Genomic DNA, 21,085 nt, shown 5'->3' with positions numbered 1-21,085 from the left:
TACTAAAGCTACTCAGGTGAAAGCCATTAAGGAGACTGAGAGGAGCTTCAGTAGAAAAGGAGGGGGGAATTGAGAGAAACCAAGGAAGGTGACTCAAAGAAGAGAGGCCAGATAGTAATTGAGAACATGCCACTTGAATTAACAGAGAGATGATGGGGTGAAGAGTGCTGACAGAAAAACAGTTTGATGAAGGCTAATTCTTAGGAGACATATAATGAAGGAAGGGTTAATGATACAATTACATACAAATACCCTGTTTCCCTGGGACATAAGTGATTAAACCTGCTTATTAGAAATTAATAGGACTTTGATACTAGTATAATTGGAGAGATGTTTTCCATGATGCTGAAAGTCTATCGCTTTCAACATGATAGTGAAAGTATACTTCCCAACTCATCTAGAGAGACTGCAATATAGAGTGCAAATTAATTTGTTCCTGAATGTTGTGGAAGTGCAAGAAAATGTTTCTCTTTTTGAACGGAAAAGTAGAGAATGGTCTCAGGTATAAGGGGAGGTCAGAGGCATTGAACAATGTCTCTCTGTTTAACAGTCCTGAAGCCAAAGATGGTATCTGTACAGTATCAGCTTAATCACCTTGAAATCTTGTGTCGAAGTCACAGGTTTAGTCTAAGGTTTTGTTGAGGGAGAAAACATGTGAGGGGTGTTACTCTCACTCTCTGGGATAGAGATGAGACTTCCCAACATTTTAAATGTCACTGAAATTAGTTTTTTGTGGCTTTGATCGTTTGCTTCATAAACTGCTTTTCTATTCACCATGTTTACTGTGAAGACCTGATGATGTTGCTGACCTGATCTAATGCAATAGATGCAGTTTTCAAATTAAAATATTCCTGTTGCATATTCCAGGTGTAGGCATGTAGCAATTACCTTTTGCTTCAGAATATTACCTGTGTTTTTTAGGTAGGGTTTGGCATTCTATGGCTCAGCAGAAAAGGATAGAAACATATTTGGAGGAACCAAGGAAATTCTAATGGGTAAACAGTTTATCACTGTAGCAGTTGTTAAGACAGAAGCATATTATGAGGCACCCTCTTACCAACAGATAAAGATACTGATAGCCTAAGATAATTTTAGCCATTGGATGTATATGAAACATTGAATCTGGAATATTTGACAGCCTGGAGATAGGCAGAAGTTAGTGTGATATATTGTGCTCTATGCATGTGGAGCATCTGACTGCGACCACATTTTCTTGGCATCTTTGGCCTATTCCCAGCTGTAAAAAGTTAAAGTACTCTGTTTTACAGAGGTTAGAGATTTAGAGAGTATTAGGTGCTGCCTGTAGGGGATTTCTGAAGTTTATGTAAATGAAAGCGGTGAAGGATGAGATTTGAAAGAGTAGGAAGGATATGTGGGCTGGGACCAATGTGACGAGAAAAAGGATCCCAGAAGTACACTGGGGTGTAAATAGCTTTAGGATTAAGGCGTTTTGTGCCATCCATTCAGACTGTGACAGGGAATTTGGCACTTCAGTTGGACATCAGTGGATATTGTGTCTCTCTGGCCGCAGCTGCTGCTGTTCTGTCTAGTCACTTGTGCATCCATCAGAATTCAGAATACATGCCCAGGAGTTTCTGCTTGACTTTTGATATCCACTGAAGTGGATGCAGAATGAAGAAGAGGTCCTAGAACAGATTTGTTTGTTGTTCTGATTTTTCCAGAGCCCTCAGAACCTGAAGGCTTGTCACAGCTGTGAAGATTATTCCAGCTCAAGCTCATATGGTTACAGAGGGTTTAACCCAATAGGAACATTTGTCCTTCAGATGGAGACACCTGATCACATTGGAGCCTAAAGGAAAATGTTTGTCTTGAGTACATAATGTGGATTATTGGCTTTTCAGGAAACCAACCTTTGCTAAATAGGTTTGGCTATTTTAGAATAGGCCATAAGGCCTGGTACTCTTGCGCTGCTGTGATTTGTAGTGGGGAAGAGTGTTTTTCCAATTGATTGTATTTTTCTTGTTCACATACAGCCCTCTGATTTTCCTTTCTGCTTCTTAGTTTCTGTGTCTCAATATCCGAATACTGTTTACTTCCTCTACTTCATTTGCTTCTCCCAGTTCCTTATCACATCTCAGGTCCAGGCATGATCCCTTTTTATGCAGTTGACTTTTGTGGGTGGGTTTTGGGGTTTTTTTTTGGTTTGGGGTTGGTTATTTTTTTTTCCCCCTCTAACCTCACCAGCATGTGTATGAGCACTTTGCTCAAGACCTTTTAGGCTGCTTAGAGATGGAGAGTAGCAGGGTGACAAAAGGGAGGAAGATAGGTATGTTCCAGGTTTCATGGAGGGGGAAAAAAACCACCACCACCTTGTAGATCTATCCTCTGTGGATTGCCATTGCTGCTGATTCACTTCTGTCACCTTGATGTAAATGTGCTTTCTGTGGGAGATTTGCATATTTGTTACTTTAACTAGTCTCAGTCCCTGAAATTTTTAGACCAGCCATGTATTTGGAACAGAAGGACTTGGTATCATAACTTATGTCAGGTGAATGAAGAGTTTGGGTTCTGTTGAGGCACTGGAATAAATGGCTGTGTTTTCAGAGGACTGCAGAACGCTGGCTTTAGAGTTATTTCTGACGACGGGTAACTTTAAGTATGGAACCTGCCAGATGTCTGACCTTATCTAGGTGATGAAAGGGATGGTGAGTTCTTAACAAAATCTGGAACAGAGAGAGAGCTCAAAGAGCTGGCCTTGCAGTTCTTGAAAATCCCTTTTGTTTTTTTTTTTTTTTGGTTCTAGTTTGCTAAGTTAAAGTTACTCTGTCATATTCTTGCTTTCTATCTACCTCTGACTCAAAATACAGGATCTAACTTTCTGAATCGTGCACTGAACCTTGACTACAGTTTAGTTTTTTACATTTGTGCAAAGTAGGTGTTAATATGCCACTATTGGTATTTGACAGTTACAGCATATGGTCCATCCAGTGAATCAATGGTTCCATGAGATTCAGTTTCAATTTTGACAAAATATTTTTTCAAATTATTCTCAAATTGGAAAACTTAGCTGGATTAACTTCACTTCCTTCTTAACCTGCACTAAGAGTGAGTCCTGGAACAGGTTTAGATTCTGCCTAGTGCGTATGGTTTCCAAGACCTCGTGCCTCTGAGCTGTATGGGGCCTGCACATTGAATTAAAAAAAAAGCACAGTATTGCTGGTTATGAAAAGGAGTGCTGACAGAAGTAGATTGTAGATTTATCATAAGTATAGATTGCCCATCATAACATCTGACTGGTAGTGGTAGAGAAATTTCAGTGCTTGATGGCATTTGTAATTTAGGAACTATGGACAAAAGTAGCACCTTATTCTGCAAAGACAGGAAAGATGTCTTGTGTGTGTTAATTTCCTGTCTCTTCCTAACCTCTTTGAAGGTACAAGGAGAAAAGATGGGAGCATTTAAACAGATAGAAAGTGAAAATTGACCCATGGTGCTATTGAACTTTGCCTGTTGCAGATCTTCATTTTACTGAGAAAATAATATTAGCAGAAATGGTAGATTCCTTTCAATAGGAGTGAATTTTGATGTGTGAAGGAAGGTCTTATGTGCAAGACCAAGAATGGTTTGCTTAGCTTAATGCTTATTGCTAGCTATGATCAAAGTACAAAGCAGTTGTGTTTTAATCCTGCAGCTGTTGTATAAAGAAACTGATTCCTCATGTAACTTGTAAGAGTGATAAACACAAGATTGTTTTATTCCTGAAGTTCCTTTCTTTGCAAAGATCTTTCAAATGACACAGCAGGAATGACTTCTCTTGCCAGTGAAATGCACCCACCTGTGGGATGAAACATGGCAGTTTTAGCAATGCACAGCAGTAGAATTCAGATTTTATAGTTTCAGGGCAAAGAGAAACCTACCATATAGCTGAAATTTCAGGAAAGAGTGAGGAAGACAAAGTAATTTTTCCAAGCAGAATATGAATGAGAGATCTGGCTACCATACTCTTGTAAGCTGATTTTCTTCAAATACTTAGTGGTAAAACTTATTACGAAACTCTATATGTCTAGCTAGGTAACTCGAAAGAAAAGTGTAATGCTGGACTCCTTCCCAGGGAGGCAGGCCCAACAAGATCTTGGATCCTGCAAGTCCTCAGATACTGAGCTGTTCCAGTAAAATTTAGAGATGTGGAAATAAAGATTAAATGGACATTGTTGAAGAATTCTGCTTTGCCATCTCATGTTCCTAGGGAGCTGCTTCTGTTGTTAGGCATAGTCTGGACAGGAGGAGATAGAGCAAATCACACTTCTGCTAGTGGGAATGCTTTTCTGCACTAGGGACTTCTCCACTTTTATTCTATATCTACTGCCCACTCAGTCTCCTTTTCACTGTGTATGTGGCATGAAGAAAACAATATGCCAATCTCAGCTACAAACAGACCACAAAAATAAGGCCTTTGAACAAAAATGCACTCAATGGAAATAGCAAGTGTTGTCAGGGTGTTGGAAATTTAAGGAGAAAATGAAAGACAGCATGTATATTTTATTAATTAAAAGTATAGTGATTTAGCAGATTATTACATGGAAGACTAGCTCTGAAACTTCTTTTTTAAATATTTTGACTGCTGTGTTGCCAAAGGAATGAGATTAAAAATAGACCTGAACCCTTGTGGCATTGGTAATTTAGAGTCAGTTCTACTCCTGTATATATAGTTTGTTGTCTTCTCTTTCCTTGTTCGTTAGCACTAAAGGGTATGTGCATGGTAACACAATCTTCATGTTCTATAAGCCTTCCTGTGCTTCTGTCGCTTTGCTCCCTAATCCAAAATCCTAATCCCCTGTGACATTCCTGTTAGTTGCTGTGAACAAAATTCTGTTGCCACAGATGGAGGATTATGACATCAGGCAAGGACTGTAAGTAGCAGGAGTAGATGAACTCTCACAGACAAAGATCCTTTTACCATGCAAATGGCCCATAGTACTAAGGAGTGAGGCAAAGCGTAATACCCAGCATCTATGCTGTGCTGTCACAACTGACTTTAAAGACTGTAGATCAGGCTTCAAGCTTCCTTGTGGTATTGTTAGGGTTTCAAAATTCCTCATTGCTGTGGTTTTTTCTTTTTCTTTTTTCCTCTGGCTGCTTTGAAAGTACAGTTTCCGTCTTCACAGTTGATTGCTGTAAAATACAATTCAGAAACCACAGTAGTGGTCATGAATTAAGGTCCTTTGGTTCTCCGGACTCTCTCATTATGAGCACCTCAAGCCACAGGTGCTAGGCCTCATGCAGTCTTTATCCCTTGAGCAGAGTACTGGTCCTTTCTCTTGTGGCACCTAGACAAAGGATATCCCCGTTCGACAATTTTCATTGTGAAGTCCAGTTACGGGTTAAAGGGTTCTCAGAAGCGTATAGGAAGAGAGGAGAAACACTGTCATTGAAAAGGCTCTTTCGCTTTGCTTCTGTGTAATGGTGTTTACAGTTAATGCTGTAGCAAGTTTGCATAGAGTCACAATTGCTTTCTGTTTTTATTTTTTTAGTATATACAACTTGCTTGTTTATATCTCTAGGAGTATTGGTATTCATATTTATTCATATTCTAGTTTAAAAACCAGCTGGATGTCCAAGCACAGAGAGTGGTGGTGAGTGGAGTTAAATCCAGCTGGTGGCTAGTCACAAGCAGTGTCCCCCAGGGCTGAGTACTGGGACCGGTCTTGTTTAACATGTTTATTGATGATCTGGATGAGGGGATTGAGTGCTCCCTCAGTAAATTTGCAGATAACACTAAATTAAGTGGGAGTGTTCATCTGCTCAAGGGTAGAGAGGCTGTGCAGAGGGACCTGGACAGACTGGATCGATGGGCTGAGACCAGTGCTGTGAGGTTTAACAAGGCCAAGTTCTGGGTCCTGCACTTGGGTCACAACAACCCCATACAGGGCTACAGGCTTGGGGAGGAGTGGCTGGAAAGCTGCCTGGCGGAAAAGAACCTGGGGGTGTTGGCTGACAGCTGGCTGAACATGAGCCAGCAGTGTGCCCAGGTGGCCAAGAAGGCCAACAGCATCCTGGCCTGTGTCAGCAAGTGTGGCCAGCAGGAGCAGGGAAGTGATCGTGCCCCTGTACTTGGCACTGGTGAGGCCGCACCTTGAATGCTGTGTGCAGTTTTGGGCCCCTCACTGCAAGAAGGACGTTGAGGTGCTGGAGCGTGTCCAGTTGAGGGCAACAAAGCTGGTGAAGGGTCTGGAGAACAGGTCTGATGAGGAGCAGCTGAGGGAACTGGGGTTGTTTAATGTGGAGGAGGCTGAGGGGAGACCTTATTGCTCACTACAACTACCTGAAAGGAGGCGGTAGTGAGGTGGCTGTGGGTCTCTTCTCCCAAGTAACTAGTGACAGGACAAGAGAAGATGGCCTCAAGCTGCGCCAGGGGAGGTTTCAATTGGATATTAGGAAAAATTTCTTTACTGAAAGAGTGGTCAAACATTGGAACAGGTTGCCCAGGGAGATAGTGGAGTCACCATCCCTGGAGGTGTTCAAAAAACATGTTGATGTGGCACTTTGGGACATGGTTTAGTGGGCATGGTGGTGTTGGGTCAATGGTTGGACTTGATGATCTCAGAGGTCTATTCCAACCTAATGATTCTATGATTCTATTCTATGATTTAGGACTGGAGATTAGATAATGGAATAGTAAGGTACAAGAGAGGTTTCAGTTCCTTATTCCTTATCCTCAGATAACTGGGATGTTTTAGGCAAAATGAAAATTAATATACTATTTCAGATTGTTAAATGTCATATGTCATCCCTTCTTTTGCTGGGTCAGAAAGTCTGAAGCAAGTGTCACACCCCAACCTGATGCATCTATATCTGTATAGTTACATCCATGTCTCTTGTAAGTGTAAAGGGAGGAGGGAAGTGTGTGCATACATGTGCCTGCCAGCCCACACTGTAAAATCTGTCAGCACTGTTTTAATCCTAGAAGCGATCTGTTTGCTTTACACTGTGCCAGTGAGACCACTGGGATTTATACAGCTGCAAATGTATGAATTAGGGGGTGGAAAGAAGAGGTGGAAGGAGGAGAGAAGTGTTGAGGAGAAAAGTGTTGAAAAATGCTGTTCAACTTTCAATATGGTAACACACTGTTTTCTTGCTGTGGCTGCTACTGCCACCTCTTTTCAATAGGTGAATTTTCTTTCAGGGATTTTATTGTCTGCTTTTATGTTTCTAGCTAGAGGTTTTGGTGTTTTGGTTTGGTTTTGTTTTTGTGTGGTGTGTGTGTTTTGGTGGTTTTTTTGTGTTTTTTTTTTTTTTTAAACAGTATAACAGATTGTGGAAGAAACCTGGGTTTTTGTTAATGTTCAGTTAAACTCTCTGACAACTGATAGTCACATGTTCCTTCTTGTTGCAGGAGAGACATAAAGAAATACAGATAGCTAAAAATGTACTAAAATTCATCCATTCTGTTCTTGCGGTGGTGAAAGATGATCTGTTTGGAAGAGCAGGAACTCTGCATCAAAGCTATAAGGCGTCTGTTCCTGGCTTGGTCTTTGAATTCTTGGGAGGATCGTGGCATGACATAGGGCTTCCAGTTAGATGGGAGTTCTACAAAGGCTCGTAAATGTGGAAGTGCCCAGATGCACAATCTGAATATCAAAGACACTGTATAACTATGGGATTTGGTGAAATCACTGTGGGTGGTGTCAGATGGAGGTTGAGGGGTTTCATTTTGATGTTGAAACACTTGAAAATGCTGTCTCCGCTTTAGTGTGTCCTATCTCATCTATAAAGTGCAGATGATGATGCTGATAGGGTGAAGAGTAGGATGAACCTCAGGAAACTGCTGTTGCTAACAAAAACTGTGATGGAAGATGCTGGGATGGGTAGAACAGTTGTTGCTTTATCCTTATGCTGTTGTCCTAGACTGGAAGTGGTTAACAAACTGATCTCAGGCAGCCTAACTAGTTGATCTTCTACTCTCTCATCTAGTCTATTTCTTTTGTTTCTTCCTCTTTTCCAATAAGTGAAGGATATGGAATAGTAGGTTTGTCAACTGTTGTACATTTTATTTGAAGTCCTGCACAATAGAAGCAGCATACCTTTGTCTGGAATGCTGAAGATAAAATACTTTCCCAGGAAGTAACCTCTAAACTCATGTTCTTATAATCTATGGCTTGCAGCTTCACATCTGCTCTCATGTGATTCAGAATTGCTGGTTGCTTGGGTTGTGTCTTTGCAAGGTTTATCTGAGTAGGATAGCAACTGTTAGCTCCAAATCACAGAACAATGAAAGGCTGTTCTGTTAGTAGTGGCTGCTTCCGTCTCTGCTTTTCCCAAAGGCTGTGCAAATCAGTCCAGAATAAAGTGTCGTGGACTAATGCCATGTCCTTCTGAGGACTTTATTGAATTGTTTCCAGAGGAACCCATGTAATGGGACTGGTCAGAGTCTTTGGTTTTGAGTTTCTTTGTTTATTTCTTAACCTTTTGAATCCACATATCAGGCTTCTTTGGGTAGGATGAAGCATTGTTCATGGGCTTATTTCTTAGCCTTCGTTTCTACAAGAGGATCATACTTGCAGGGAAGCAGGGCAACCTGGCAGTTTTTGTAATCCTTGTGCCACACCATATTTTACAGTAAACATCTTCGAGCAAGCATTTTGAGTTGGGCCTGCCTAAGAGGGAATATGTTGCTGTTCAGTCTTCCTCCTTGCTCTGTGTTAGTTTTCTGGTTTGCTGTGGAGTATACAGGTGTCTTTGTTCTTTTTACCTGAGTTTCTTGCATGTCGGAGAATGGGAAAGTGTTTGGTTGATGCTTTTACTGTTCTGCGTGAGGATCCAGATAGTCATGGTAATGATGAATTGGAGCTTTTGTAGGTCTGGCTAAAATGATTCTCTCAGCTTTGTTTCACCTTTTTCTTGTCATCCCTTCTCCAGGACCGAGCACTACCTGCCAGGAAGATTCTTGTGCGAATCAGGGCATCTGTAATCAGCAATGGGAAGGCTTCACCTGTGATTGCTCCATGACTTCATATTCTGGGAGCCAGTGTAATGACCGTAAGTAGCCTTTTCCATTGGATTAGTGAGCTGTGAGTTTTGATGGATAGGAGCACAGAGAACACATGATTAATTTTACTTTCAGTTGAAATACAACTTTCCTGGTGTCAAAGCCAAACTTTCTTTCCTGGAAAGCAGTTTGTTTGGGTTTGTTTTGTTTTGTTTTTTAAGCATACAGCGTGTTATTATTATTTTTATTTCCCTTGTTAAAATGAAAATACACAATTTAGTGAGTACTGGTTGGTGTTTTTTTTTTCATCTTCTTTTTAAAAGCTAACTCAGAGACCAATGATGGTAACTGATGTTAATGGAATTCCTGGTTTATAGAAATCAGGAATGACTTGTATATATTGTGATAATATTTACAGAGATACAAAATGCCTAAGTTTTGTGTACTGAATTGGGTTTTGAGGTTTGCGTTCAAACCTTGGTGATAAAGGCATGGAATCCATGTAAAACTGCTGAGCAGTATTCTATGTTGTATTCTGCTGAATTGCTAGCTGTATGCTAAGATGACAAATTTGGTACTGTTTGATAGAATGTTCAGTTAAAACGAGGTGGTCAGTTAAACACACAGCAACAATGTTGTGCTTCTTGGCATATTCATTTGTTTCTTTTTGAAACATTCGATGTTCTTCTTGGCCAATTTCTATTAAGATGTCTGACAAAATAATTTAACAAAACCCTAAAGTCTTCCTTTAGAGGGCAGATAATCAGCTTTCAGACATTCCTTCCTCTCATCCTGATGGCCTTTGCTCCTGCCTGGAGGGAGCAGATCGGTTCAGCTCTGCTATCTCCCCATTTCTATTATTTAAGGTGACAATTCGCTTTCTCCCTTCCCACTGCAAGACAGGGAACAAAGGAGCACATTATGAGTGCTGTAGTAAATGTAACAGTAGGCTTCAATAATTTGGTTCATTGTGTGTGTAAATTTTAAGACCAGAAAAGACTCTGAGTCTACTCTAACCACCTGCATCTCATAAGGTGCTGCTTTTCATTAAGGGTGTTTGTGGTAGACTATATTAGTGGTACTAGCAAAGTCCATGTAGTATTGGTGCCACAATGCTGTCATACCTGCAACCCTTCCACTAGAAGTTTGAGCTGTGGCTGAATTGATGGCATGTATGACAAGCTGTTTAACATGTGGTGACAGTCTGTTTCTGCTGAAGGCCAAAAAGCCTGCTTTTCTGAGTCGTACAAAATGTGATGTTGCCTGCGTTGGTTTCCCCTTTCTCCCAGCATAGTTTTCCCAGACAGATGTTGGAAAGGCCGATCAGCATTTGTACTTCGACAGGTGCTGCATAATAAGATTGCTGCAGACACAGATTTTAGGCTGTAATGCACTATCTGTTTTTAGGTTGTTTTGGAATCCAGAATGACTCCTTTGGGTCCAGAAGAAACATTTCATATTGGACCCCACAGGATTTGGCTCTGATTTTACACGTTTTTGTTTTGGTTTGCTTTTGTCAATTGGACACCCAGTTTCCCATTCTTGCATGAGTTGTTCAGTCATTCAGCTTAGACTTGCTAAGCAAAGCACATTATAAACCTGTTGTGTAAAAGAAATGCTACTTTGAGTCCTGTTAGGCTGCATTTAAGTACATGTCCAGGAAATCTCTGGATTGTTGATATTGTTGGGTTTGTTTCTAATGTGCTAGGCTTCCCTGCTCCAGAATGTCACAGTGCCCTTGTTATGCCATTGCTCATGATTTAGAGGAGGCTCTGAAGTGTCAGGAAGCCAGGTTCCTGGGTCTGTAGTTGGTGATTCCTTGCTGTTTTTTTAGAGCTGGCAGCTGGAAACCATGCAGAGCAGAGATGGGTTTGATATGAGTGGGGGTGATGTGGGCAATGTAGTAGCCAGCCTCCCAGTGTCAGGCCTGGCTGGTGATTTAGAAATGCTCTCAGGAGGATGTGGGTTTCAAAATGGTCCGGAAAGGTAAGTCAGGTAAACTTCTCCTGGAACACGATGAGACTTCAGCCGGGATCTTCAAAAAGTGCGTATAACATTTTTTGTGGGTTTTTTTTTTTGGTTTGGTTGGTTTGTTGTTTTTTTGGTGTGTTTTTTTTTTTTTTTTTGTCTTTGCCCTGTATCAAGATATTGAAGAACTAGTTCTACGCCTGGTTGCATAATGAAGTTATGAAGTGTTGTGGAGAGGGAGAAGGCTTCCTTCCTGTTCCTATCTATTAGATATGGTTGCTGTTATACCTAAGTCTAATGGAAGTATAGGCACTTGTATGTTAATTGAATTAAATGCTCTTTAGACTAGATTTTACTGCAAGTAATGACAGGGGGAGATAACTTTGGCGTAACCTGAAGCCTTGCTGTTGTTTAGAAATGCATCAGGCTCTTTGGTAGAACTTTTTTTTTGCCACGGGAGTCTAATTCTATTAATTTAGTAGATAGCTATTTCTATTTTATGAGCAAATTGTGGTCTCCCACTGATGTAAATATGGAATATTGAAGTCGATAGAACAGGTCTAGATTTACACAATGGAAACGGTTGCAAAAGGGGACTTAGAGAATAAGTTTGGTCTTTCCATTTCTGTTAAGTCAAGTGTCCACACTGAAAAAATTGCATTTCATGTGTTTACAGAGTATTTCAGTACCTCTGAGACAGATAAATGACATGTCTAGTGTTCTCTTCAGTTATTCTTGATGACCTATTTATATCATCCCCGATTAACTATTGATAAGTGTGATTTGCTAGTGTAAACTTTGCTATGACTAAATGACTTTGCAGTACTCAAGAATGCTTGGTGCACCAGTATAGTTTTGCTTTTTAATTTGTCCCAGGACTGGGCCATTATGCTTCCGAATTCTGATGCAGCTGGATTGGAATTGATGTTTCTGAAAGGTGAAGGAGGAGGACAGGTGGCAAAGAGGCACATTGTGCATTTATAGACCTGTTTGTGCACTCACTAGTGTTGTTTAACAAAACAGGGATTTAAATTCCTAGTGGAAATGATGATACAATCTTAATTTTTAGCTGCTGTTGTGTGGCTATGTGCTTCGGATGTTCTTTACACTGCAGGGATCAAGATTCCTTGGATGAAGAAATTAATGGAAGCTGTGGGGGCATAAATTCAGTTTTAATATGCTTCGTTTTGAGTTGTATCATTTCTTGTACTGATGTTAAAAAACAAAACAGAAACCCAAAACAACAACAAAAAACCCCCCCACAGACACCCCCTGCCCTCAAATTTATTTGAGGAGGTCCGTTGTATAAAAGTGAATTTGAAGGTCTGCCCTGCATACTAGCCAGTACTAATATCTATAAAAAAAGGTCAAAATAGAAGTAATGGTACTATTTGGGATATGCTGTTTCCATTCTCCTTGCCATTTAAGATCTGTTCTTCATTTTTTTAAGTGGTTCCTCATTCTTCAATCTTTAGAGATGTTTTAATCAGTCCAGCATCACGTTCAATAAATCTGGGCTTTAACCTGTTTTCAGAGTTTGTTTGTTACTCTTAAGATGGAGGAAATCAGCATAAATATACTGTAATTGATACTTAAGAATATTAAACAACCTTGGCATGCCAGACTGTTGCTTAGACTGTTCAAATGTTTAACTTTGAGCAGATAAGGTATCAGAATTAGAAGTTAACCCATAATGTTAATGAAGCGTCTTGCATCTGGGGAGAACTCCCTCCTGTTCACCGTGTTCCTGTTCTTCACCATGATATGAGATGAAAACATGGTAGTTAAATACTCCAAGTTACCTGAGATGCAGCATGTATTTAAACTGTTTTCCCATGAACAGCTTTACAGAGTCTTTAACTTATTCATGTTCTTGTTTGTCTGGTCAAACAATGACATTTCCTTTTCTGCACAGAGAGAATGCATAAAAATAGGCTTCAGCAATCTAGCTAATGGGGGATGGTAGAAGTATGTCAGACTAGATCATAGAAAACACTGCTTGTTACTCAGTGCCTCATGCAGATGAGGGTCAAGTGTTCCAGGAGAAATTTCCAGGCTAACACAAGTATGTGTTAATGGAGGCTGTTTGTCTGTAAAAGATCAATAACCTGCAGCAATGACTAGTCCAAGCAGCGTATAAAACACTTTTTTCAAACAGCTTTTTTTTTTTTGTTGTTGTTGAAACGGTTGTTGAGTCCATCTACTGGCTATAGATTGGCTTTTTAGCGGGGTTATTTATTCATTTATCTATAAACTCTGGGTTTTAATATCCACCTGGTTTAAAAACAAGTTTTCCATTTGATTGGTAAAACGAAAAGGCAGCCTATGTTTGTCTGTCCTCATATGTGTGTATCTTCATATGCTTCCAGTTTGCATGATTTTCAAAGAGCCTGTTGATAAGCAAAGCAATCCTCTAACCTTCCAATGTGATTATTTGGTTAAGTGGTACTTGTTTTTTGTCTGGGGGAGAGGTAGTATACAGGGCTGTTGTTCTTTTTGCATAGTAAGTTGTATTTTTCTTCCAAGATCCCTTTCCATGCAATGCATAGCCTATATGCTTCTACTGTCTTTTCTGTGAATCACATTTAGAGGAGAGAAGGATTAGAGGGAAAGGGAGTCATGGTGACTTTGCTCTTTTTTCCCTTAATTTAGCAGTCACAGGAAGAGCTTTTGATAACTTCAATTCTGTAATCATAGCGAGTGAGGTTTACTCACTAGCCAAATTATCTTTTTTACTTGACTTAAAAGGAACGTTATCGAAATTATCAGAACAAGTCTAAGACCAGTACTTTAGAGTAAAGCACAGAGTATTTTGGGTTGAATGAGGAAGACTGAAGCTGGCCTCTCTGCTGCCTGTGTGTTCTAGGTGAGATGCCAAGGATGTCAGAGCAGAGCCATCCTTCTTCAACTTAATGCCCTTACTTTTTTCCACCCTCTACATAAGTAAGTGAATGAATACCTAAGTGGATTGATGCTTCTGGAGCGTAGTCTGTAGACTAGGTTGCAAAAAGGCAGTGGCAGAACCAGCTTCCCTCACCCCTGCTTAAATAGCATGGCAGAACAGTCATTAGAAGTGACTGCTAGTAGGGCAAATGGCTAAAGTACTAACCTTTTCTTTATGGTGATGGCTTTATTCTGGTGTGCTTATGAACTATTTGCGCTCCACCCTTGTATTGTCTGTGCCGCTGACTGGTTACATCTATCTCTATGGTAGGATTCAGACCTCCAGTTGGAAGATAGACCCTATTTCCTCTCCTTCAGTATTTCATGTTTTTTACTATATCTGGGTCAGTTTTTGTCCAGACTTCATGACCTCCCTTAATGTCAGTGCCAGCATGCTCAGCTCTACTTACAGAAACCCTCTTCATTGTTCATGTTTAATTACCACCCATTTGTTTCTAATGTGCTTAGTTTATCACTTACTGAGTCAGAGAGCAAGAGGTTGCTAGTGTGTAGAACATAAATCTGCATAGACTTCATTAGTCATGCATGGATAAACCAGTCGGCTGGTTTATATCTGCACACTTAGGGATTTGCCTTTGATACTACAGAGACATCTGCCCTGTATGAAGCAAGGGTCACCTCTGATTTATCCTGAGTGAATCATACTTGATTACAGCAGGTCAGGCACCCTGCCTACATCTTACTTCCCTCCTCATGCTTTGCCATTGCTTACTCCGTGCTCTTTTATGTACCCTTTACTATAGCTAGTGTTTTCTGTCTGATGGCTCATTTTCTGTTCCTTCCCTATGTCTTTGGTGTCTTCTGTCTCTGAATGACCTTACCCTCTGAGAATTAGGATAAAAGGGTAGGGAAATGCAACGGTGTACTTTAGTACATGATGTAAATTGTACCATTGTGATTTGGATTGTGAACCCTGTTTTACCCTTCTTACCACTGTTTACTTCCATTTGCACTGGAGCTCCGAGAACCGTAACATCTTTAGGGCAAGGATCTTGTGCTACGTCTTATTAAAGCACCATGCACTTTTCTGATGCTTAGTAATAACCCACTACACAATTGCTTTAGCACTTGAGTGGTTTAAGAATGCTTGTTGCTTTTCTGTGTACTGAAAGGCATTTCCCCTCCCTTGGGTAACAGCTGTAAAACATCAGATCAGGCTGCAGATCAAGAGCTTGCTTGCCCCATGTTCCCTTTGGGAGTCATCTGGGATGGGTAGTGTTGTCAGCATCAGAGGGGGGAATTTGGGTGTCCCTGTTTTGGGTGTGAAAAAGGGAATTTGAGTGAAGGGTGCTTTTTGGAATTGCTTCTTCTGCACCTTTCAGCTTCTCAAGGTGCCCTGACAGAAAAGTGTTTCCTTTCTTTTCAATTGTGAAAGCGAGCCAACTTTATCCTTTTGTGATCCCCCAAATGCAGCCAGGTCTCTAGTGAGTAATTTAATTACGATTGCTTCAACAGCTTGGCAGAAGGAGCATTTAGGATGAGAGCTGCAATCAGTCACTGGTATCTGTGCACACCTGGCTGCTGTCAGCACATAAGCTATGGTCCAGCTGTGCTACAGACTTCGATAGGATGGAAGGAGAGAGACTTTTTACAGGTGGCAGTGATTACAGCTTCTGTTATCAACCTTTGAGCAGTTCAAGCAGTTACTTAATTCTCTTCCCAACATTGCTCAGCAGCTATGCCATTTTCATAAACATGTTACAGAAGGCTCTTGCTGTAATTTTGTTCCTTGTGATCTCTGCTCTCTTTGACAGTATTTTTTATGTGATACTTTTTTTGTAGTCATGGCAATAATTATCACTTCTCATGTTATAAGTAGCTAAGTGCGTGGAACTGTGTCCTGGGTGTTTTGCCCCATGAAAGAGCTGGTCTCTGAAAATGTTCCTTCAGTAATGGCAAACCCAGGGTATGATCTCTGATGAGACATTGATGTAAGTTGATAGCAGTAACAGAAATGTGGTACGGCAAAACAGGAGTCTCTGTTTGGTCTGTCACCCCAAGCTCCATTTGCTGCTGCTGATCTCTAAGCACATCTTTCCACTAAATGTAAGTTAAGTGTTCTAAATCGTCAAGAGTAATGAGGATTTGATTAATTTTAAGTGTAGCTTTTCCTGTGTAATATCCTGTGCATGTTCATATTTGCTTTAGAAAGTAGTAAATGCAAAAACTTAGGAAAACCCCGAAATAGTCTTCAACCATCATTTTCACTATTTAAATTTTTTTTTTTTTCTTCTTCTTATATCAACTTTTCCACAGAAGTGGTACAGTACTGGATTTGGAAGCTGATGGCAAAGGTATGTAGTGTGCACTTTGCAGGCAGAAGTCACCCTCAGCTTGAGGGACCGTTATTTAAGTGGAATTATTTTTTCCCCATGTAGTGCTATGAAACTTCTATCCTCAGTTGTATTGCCCAAATACTCTAGATGGATCTCACACCAGCTACGGTTTCATCAGTGTGAGGTATTTTGGGTGCCAGATGGTGTGCAGATGGTACCTGTACTTTTGCAGAGAATGGAAAAACCCTTGCAAAAGCCTGTTAATCTTGCAGCTCTTGCTGTTGATCTGCAACAGGATAATTCAGTCACCAATTCAGTTGAAAGCATAGATGGCTTTGGTTGTCGTCTCCATTCCCCTATGAATCTGCCGTAACTAGCACTATGGATTGTGTAATTGTGATTACCATGTTGAGTCTAATGTCCTACATGGAAAGTCTGGCTTGCAGTAACCTTTAGTCCATTTTGTGCCCCAACTGGGTTTGGTGTGCTCTCCCATCTTTGCAGCGCCCAGCCAAGTTAGATATCTGTGCTTTTAAGCCTTTGCTCTGTCTGATGTGTGGTAAGGGGAGTGTAATGGTGTTAATGAGATGGGGTAGTGTTCACTTAGCTTTCCCAGACAGCATGGAGTTGTCTGTTGTAGCAAATGCTGTATTGCCTTTTTATTCTGGTAGGGTCCTCAAGGTGATTATTGTTTATTTCCCAGACTGCCTACACAAAAAACAATATGCAAAGAAGACCTGGCATTAATGGGTCAGAACAGATAGATGGAGATTGAAGTTGGTCTTTGTATTTTATGGACTAGACTTGGTTTGCAGAAACACTTATTTATAAATATAAAGTAATTCCTTTGATTTCAATAATGTAACTAAAGATTTATGCCAGTATTGGCAGATGAAAATCTGGCATGGGATTCTCCAATTTATATACGTATATATTTTTATACCTTAGTCTGAAAGCTACCTTGAAGATTACAGTCATTAGCGTGGGCAAACCTAATAAAATATTTATAGGGTGCAGGTAGCTGAGAGAATGCCAACATGCAGAGGGCTGCAGGTAATGCTAGAACTTTTTTATTTTTTTCTTCTTGATGGCTTTTGAGCCTTCAGGTCTGGGTCTATGTAAGGGAGGAGGCAGGGGTGAGTAAGAAGAGAGACATCTTGTATGCTTATCCTGTTTTTTGCATTAGAGATTATTAACAGAAAAACAAAGGCAGGAAGAGTCAGAGGTCCTGAAGGAGATTCTTATTCGCTATCCAGGCTGCTTAATATACTAATTATTGCCTGTCATTGAAAGAAAGCTGCCTATTGATCTCCAGTGGAGTTTAGCTATATATAGGGACATATCTTTATTATGTTGCAATCTTATTACCTAGGAGCTGGTGTAATAATCTCAGCTGTGGAATATTGGGGATTAGATGCAAAACCTTAATTACAGTTATCTTAATAATGATCCCTGAGGGGCAGATTGAAGCTGGCTGCTTGGGTACCTGTGAAACAAGCTTTGTGAGAGGGAGCATTTTTTGGTGGATTTGATTATCTTTGTGGAGGTGTTTCAGTGCGTACTGACGTCTTGAGGCCTGCACAAACACTGAGAGAGGAGCCTGGGACTTCAGTTGCCTTTTGCTGTCCTTAGAGATCTTGGGCCACAAAGGAATTTCTCTGATTGTGTAAGGAAATAGGCTTTTCAGTAAAAAACCCAAGTATAATCGAATGTCATGACTTCTATTGCAGAGTGTTAACTGAAACCTCAGTTTGCTGGTAGGTGTCCACAGAAGAAAAAGCTTCCAAATCTGTGAATGTTTGTTCTGTATATACCCAAGAGCTTGAAATGAACTGGTGAAAATTTTTCTTGGGTGGTAGGTGGTTTAATCAGTGAAAACTACACATTTAGGGCAAGAAAAACTTTGCATATTTTAGTGAAAATCTTGGAATAGTTCTGAACAGAAAAAGTGAAGGAGGAATAAGAAAAGTGGGATGTGGTTGATTTTATAATTTTCAAAACAAAGTTCAGGATTCATTGGCTGTATCAAAATGATGAATTTATCTTGAAAATTAGCAGAGTGCGCTTAAAAACCTGAGGAAGACAACAACTAATCTTAGTTTCAAAGCGTTGACCTAAGTTAGTTCATCCTTCTCTGTCTAGAGGTTTATGATTTATTCAGTCACTGTGCTGTGACTCTCTGAGGCCCTTCCCAGACCTCTGTGTTGGAGATGAGCAGCGTGGGCTTGTAGTGGTCTCCCTGGCCTGGAAGACACCTTTTAGGATGTTTCTGTTGCCAGCAGGGTGCTTGAGAGGTTGATCTTGAGTGGGATGGGGAGAGAGACTAGAAAATGACTCCTTCCCTAGGAAAGTAGTTGTCTAATCTTTGAAGAATGCTTTTGTTCAAACACCTCTAGTCTCATCCAAAGAGTAAGTGTGCTTGCGTCCATCGAATAACTGTCTCAGGTAATATAACTGACCTCTAGACCAATGTGTCTTGACAAGACTCTGGCATTAATAGTACACCTGCCAAATAGAAGCAATTTTTTTTTTTTTCTTCCAGAGAGACTCTGGCATGTTGATTTTGAAGGAAATGTGGTTGGAGCTCTATTCTTCCTCTTGTGGCTGGTCTGAAACCTGATTGCAGTGCTTGGCCACAGCAAAGCTGGTGTCAGGTTTGCTGGCTTCCCATAACGATCTGTAGTATTTCTTTTCTTTCTTTTTTTCTTTCCTTTTCAGATTGCACTAAATGACCTTCTGTCTGTTACATTTCTGCCCTGCTGATCTCAGGCAAGTGATGAAGACAGATAGCAATATCACAAGCCATCCATCATACCGTTTGTAGGTCCCTTAGAAGCATCTGTGTCTTTAATAGTTCATCTGTGACAGATATTCTCATAATTGGAGACCGCAAAATGCTGAAGAGAGGGCTAATATTGGTATTTCTTTTTACTACTGGAGACTTCAGCAGTTAGGTGTCTTTCACTTGGAAATCCAGACTGTCACAAAAGGGCCTGTGCACCAGGGTTTAAATTATATTACAGAAGGCAGCACTACTGCTGACATCAGCAAAGACTCATTTTTCTGCTTTGCTGTTGTAACACTGGATTGGATGTGTTACCAGTGCAGAATGAACTGAGCAGACCTGGCTCTCAAGCCTTTGCTCTGTGTGAATGAGCAGAAGTTCTCAGAAATAGTGACTGTGAATATGACTGCTGGCAAATGGTTATGGGCACTCCAGCCATGTGATATGGGACAAGAGGAAATCTGGTCGTGGGAGTGTGTATGTGAAAGAGGGGGAGATAATGATATTGATCTCGAGGTCAATGGGCATAATGTTTGACCCCAGAAAACACGCAAAGTTACCTAAGGGGGGCATGATGTTGATCTCTTGTAACAGTACTCTCAGCTGTGCAGCATATTGATGTGGTAGATAAGTTGCCATACATAGGTACCTGAAATATCTGTCTGAAGTATTGCTGAGTTGCACACATTTGCATGGTATGTTAGACCAGGTAGGACACCATGTTATTCCTGCATGCTTAAGTTTATGGTTAGCCTGGATTTCTCTGCATGGTGCTGCAGTAGATAGTGCTGCAGCATGGAGAATACCCTGAGAATTTATCTTGTTACAGTTACTTGAATGCTGAAAACTGAGGTCAGACAGGAGAGTCTATGCTTCCTGTTGTTTAAACACAAATCATAGGGATTAAGTCTTTACTGCGAGTAAAAAGAAAATACCGACTTGTTTTCTCTATTTTTTTTTTCTCTATTCTTTGCACTTGTTACCAGTGGTAAATTTACTCTGCATTTGTCCCAACTGGAAAAGGCTGGAGGCTTAAATCCCTTTACTCATCCTGCTGAAATAGAAATACTTCTGATGGACACTTTGGACATGAGTTTGTGCTTTGTCTTAAGGGAAGCATCCTCACAGAGATCCCAACTTAGCTGTGGAATTGCTACCGATGTCTTATGTGCATGGAAGATGGATAGGTCAAGTCACTTAAACTTAATTTAGTCACACCAGAGAACATACTTAGCCCAAATATCACACTTGAGAGACCTGTACGAAACTTGTTATGGGAGTTATTTAAAATGTGTAGACAGTATATCATAATGTTCCCATTTTAAACAAATTTCATCCTGGACACCAGGATGCAATAAGAATAAACTTGAAAGTATTTGCTCAAGGGGAGCTAGGTATAGCACAGTACTTGGGATGGAACAGAAAGTAAGATCAACTACATCCTCCTATACAGAGACTCCTGCATTTGCCTACCTCCTTTAGAAGCTGGAACACTTAGATGCTTTGTGTTGCAGAGATTAATTTCTAACTGAGTTCAGCCAATGAAGTAGAAACTATCCAGGTTTTCATCCTTTCATTGGTGCTGGGAAGTTCTTATTTATGACCAGTAAGGTGTGAACCAACTGGGTAACTTAAGTTGCTCACACTCGATGCTCTGTAAGCATACTTCCATGTTTGGGAGCAAATACTGGAGAGGGTGGAATAGCTGCCTGAGTTACCTGCAACTCCTCCTTCTAAATGGAAAAGGGTTTTTTTGTTTTCAGTTCTGAATAGATGGAAGGTATAGGTCTTTAGTCCTGGCAAGTTTAGTGTTTGGAGACTGCTTTCTTAGCCCACCTTAAGCACAGGAGATTCAGACTTGCAAAAAAAAAAAAAAAAAGGTGCTCACAGCTGCTCTGGGCCTGCTGGCAAATAGCGTTCAGTACAGATGGTTGTCTGCCCACACTCTATTTATGAAGAGGCCCCCAGTGTTTATGTTAACGGTGATGAGTTTGAGAGATAAAAATAGGGAGTTGTTTGTTGTTCATTTGTTCTTTATAGATCTGCAGTGAACTTTTTTTATAAAGCACAAATTCAATAGAGAGATTTGTTAACCTGCTAGAAGAGCAGGCTGTCAGAAAGCCAAGCTGCAGATGTCTGAAGTGC

At 40.5% G+C, this 21,085-nt stretch overlaps 1 protein-coding gene across 7 annotated transcripts in view; it reads left to right on the top strand.

Moving 5' to 3' along the window:
• Nucleotides 1-21,085, top strand: part of NRXN3 (neurexin 3) — a 969,254-nt gene that overhangs the window by 412,991 nt on the left and 535,178 nt on the right. For all 7 annotated transcript variants that reach the window (XM_086462626.1, XM_086462625.1, XM_086462624.1 and 4 more), the window contains one exon: nucleotides 8,878-8,997. In XM_086462626.1, coding sequence (XP_086318752.1) covers nucleotides 8,878-8,997 — 120 coding nt within the window. The remainder of the gene's footprint in view (nucleotides 1-8,877; nucleotides 8,998-21,085) is intronic.

The sequence above is a fragment of the Leptosomus discolor genome, chromosome 3, assembly GCF_034619465.1.
Source record: "Leptosomus discolor isolate bLepDis1 chromosome 3, bLepDis1.hap2, whole genome shotgun sequence".
NCBI classification, from domain to species: domain Eukaryota; kingdom Metazoa; phylum Chordata; class Aves; order Leptosomiformes; family Leptosomidae; genus Leptosomus; species Leptosomus discolor.
The sequence above is the reverse complement of the archived record's forward strand: the minus strand, read 5'-3'. Positions and strand labels throughout refer to the sequence as shown.